The sequence below is a fragment of the Dama dama genome, chromosome 23 (genome assembly GCF_033118175.1).
Source record: "Dama dama isolate Ldn47 chromosome 23, ASM3311817v1, whole genome shotgun sequence".
Classification (NCBI taxonomy): Eukaryota; Metazoa; Chordata; class Mammalia; order Artiodactyla; family Cervidae; genus Dama; species Dama dama.
Window position 1 is genome coordinate 62,159,239 of NC_083703.1, and position 2,954 is coordinate 62,162,192.

At 46.5% G+C, this 2,954-nt stretch overlaps 1 protein-coding gene across 1 annotated transcript; it reads left to right on the top strand.

Moving 5' to 3' along the window:
* Positions 1-482: 482 nt before the first annotated feature.
* On the top strand, positions 483-2,954 carry LOC133044285 (coiled-coil domain-containing protein 167-like). The gene is given in 3 exon segments (XM_061125684.1): positions 483-555; positions 1,071-1,181; positions 1,184-2,954. Coding segments are annotated over 3 exon segments (402 nt in total). The 3' UTR covers positions 1,402-2,954.

A 2,954-nucleotide genomic window follows, 5' to 3' on the forward strand; every position in this document is an offset into this window, starting at 1 on the left:
GAAAAATAGGAATTTCTTATTTCAAGAGTATGGACGAAAACTCCACTAAACTCAAGGCTGAGTCACCAGATGCTCCTGAAAGGAAGCCCAGGTGTTTTAGGGGATGTCCCTAAATTTTGGGGTGCTTTCAAGGCTTCACAGCCCAATCTAGAGGTGTTTCTGTTAGACAGTAGGATTTTGGAGGGTCTCCCCCGGGCTGGTCATACCCTGTGTTTATTTTTTTTTTAATATATTTATTTTTATTTATTTAACTTATTTAGCTGCACAGGGTCTTAGTTGCGGCACATGAAATCTTTTAGCTGTGGCATGTGGGATCTAGTTCCCTGACCAGGGATTGAACCTGGGCCCCCTGCATTGAGAGCTCATAGTCTTAGCCACTAGACCAGCAGGGAAATCCCATATACCCTGTGTTTATTAACAACATAGTTGGTGATCTCTCAAGTGCAGGGGGTGGTATAGGCCAGTGGCCCTCAAAGGCAGGCATGCATCATAGTCACCCTCTGAGAGCTGGTTACCACACAGAGCACTGGGTCACAACTCCAGAGTTTCTGATCCGTAGGTCTAGAGCAGGGCCCAAGAACTTACATTTCTCCAGAATTCCCAGGGGATGCTCACACTGTGGGTCCTGGGACTACACTTTGAGAACCTCCAGACTAGCCACTCATTTAGTCCCAGGGTGAGACTATCAGGGGTGCAGCGGCCACCTACTGCCACTGAATGTGTTTTGTCTTGGTTTCCCCTTTTCTCAGAATACCAGGCTCAGTACTAAGTTGGGGGGGGTGATGGTGCAGGCTGCGTGCCCCATGGAGACCACCTCATTCAGTCCTCACAACTGGGCTTCGCTGGTAGCTCAGTGGTAAAGAATCCGCCTGCCAATGCAGGAGACATGGGTTTGATCCCTGATTTGGGAAGATCTCACATGCCGTGGAACAAATAAGCCAGGGAGCCACAACGATTGAGCCTGTGCTCCAGAGCCTGGGAGTTGCAACTACTGAGCCCACGTGCTGTAGTACTGAAGCCTGCACGCCCAAGAGGCCATGCTCCACCACAGAAGTCACCGCAATGAGAAGCCTGCACACTGCAACCAGAGCGGGGAAATAATGGCTCCAGGGACCTGACAAGTAACACGACTAAAAAGAAGCGAGACAATCTGGGCATCGCTCTAGAGATTCATGGGCTAGAAAGAAGTTGTCACAGTGACGGAGAGACCTGGAGGCTGTGAACTCCAGGCTCTGTTGGGTGGAGCTAAGCTCAGAGGCCAGGAGGTCTCTGGAGAAGGAGAAAAGCAGCCTGATGAACAAAGCCTCCAACTATGAGAAGGAGCTGAAGTTGCTTCGGCAGGAGAACCACAAGAACGTGTTGCTGTCTGTGGCCACCTTCCTCCTCCTGACCCTCGTCTAAGCCTCCTGGGCCTGGTGAGCCTGAGATTTCTCCAGTCAGTGCGGCAATATTTAATAGAGTCCAGGAGTCATTATTTCCCTGCTCACCATGCGAGCAGAGCCAAAAATAAAAACCAAACATTAATTATAAAAAGATCCTCACAATTACCCTGTGAGGTTGACACTGTCTCCATTTTACCAATGAACCAGAGAGGAGAGGTGAAGCAAACCTCCTCAAGGTCGCACACTGCTTCACCCAGGAGCGGGTGCATGGCAAGAGAGTCAAAATATTCTCACCGAGTGAACGCATCTGTGAACATAGATGGCTATTTGAACCCACGTCTGACGCCAAAGCTCAGACTCATTCCACCACATTAGCAGGAAGCGCTGAAGGAGGTTATGGAAGCTCTGGGGTGGGAAAGACTGAAGTCTTTCTCTCCCTCTTTCCTCCGCTGACACCAACCCCCCCACCCCCCCACCGCTTCCTCTCTCTATTGGTTTCTTTTCTCTATGAAAGTAGTAATCTGACTAAATCTTCTCTGAGTCTCCTGTCAGGGTTCAGGGTCTGACCCAGGGGAGTAGAAATGAAAAGCAGTAGGGAGGAGCTGGCCCCAGAGAATCACCTGCCAGAGGAGTGAAGACAAGACCCAGGTTATGGGCCCACATCAGCCCCAGGGCGTCACCCCGCCTCATCAGAGATGAGGCATCTAGAAATAATTCAAGTAGGTGGGGTGGAGGAAGTGTAGTTGTTTCAGTTGAGAAAACTTAAAAAAAAAAACAAAAACAGATGTTCTTTTTAGCAATCTAGGGGGTAGGGAAGGAGTTCTCTTTGAATTTGTCACTGCGCACCTTTCATGTATTATCTCTACAAACAGAGCACACTAATTGGGCTTCCCCGGTGGCTCAGTGGTAAAGAATCTGCCTGCTGATTCAGGAGACGCAGGTTCGATCCCTGGGCCAGGAAGATCCCCTGGAGAAGGAAAAGGCAACCTATTCCAGTATTCTTGCCTGGGAAATCCCACGGGCAGAAGAGCCTGGTGGGCTACAGTCTGTGGACTGGCAGAGTCAGACATGACTCGGTGACTAAACATCACAAATTGATGCTTACATTGAAAAATTTAGATACTACAGATAACCAAAAGAAAAAATTCAAAACTTGTTATTCCATGGACCAAAAATCACCACTGATAATATTTTCCTTTATATTCACCTTATCAACTTACTAATTTATTTCTAAGTAAACTTTACAAGAGTAGGTTCACCTTGATCTTATTGTTTTGTAACCTGATTTTTTTTTAGCTGTATATCATGACCAAGGTCCTTTTACTGTCTTCTTCAATATCCATTTCAATGGCTGCATGCTCGTCCATTACATACATACACCATAATGGATATACCTAATCTATTGCCTGATACTAGATTGTTTCCATTATTTGCTATATCAATTTTCTATATTCTGTATTTCTATATATCAATTTTCATTATTTGCTATATCACATTATTCATTTTTGGGTTACCCATGGTTTGAAAGAGCCCCACTGGATCAAGAAATAAAATACTCATGCAGATGTTTCA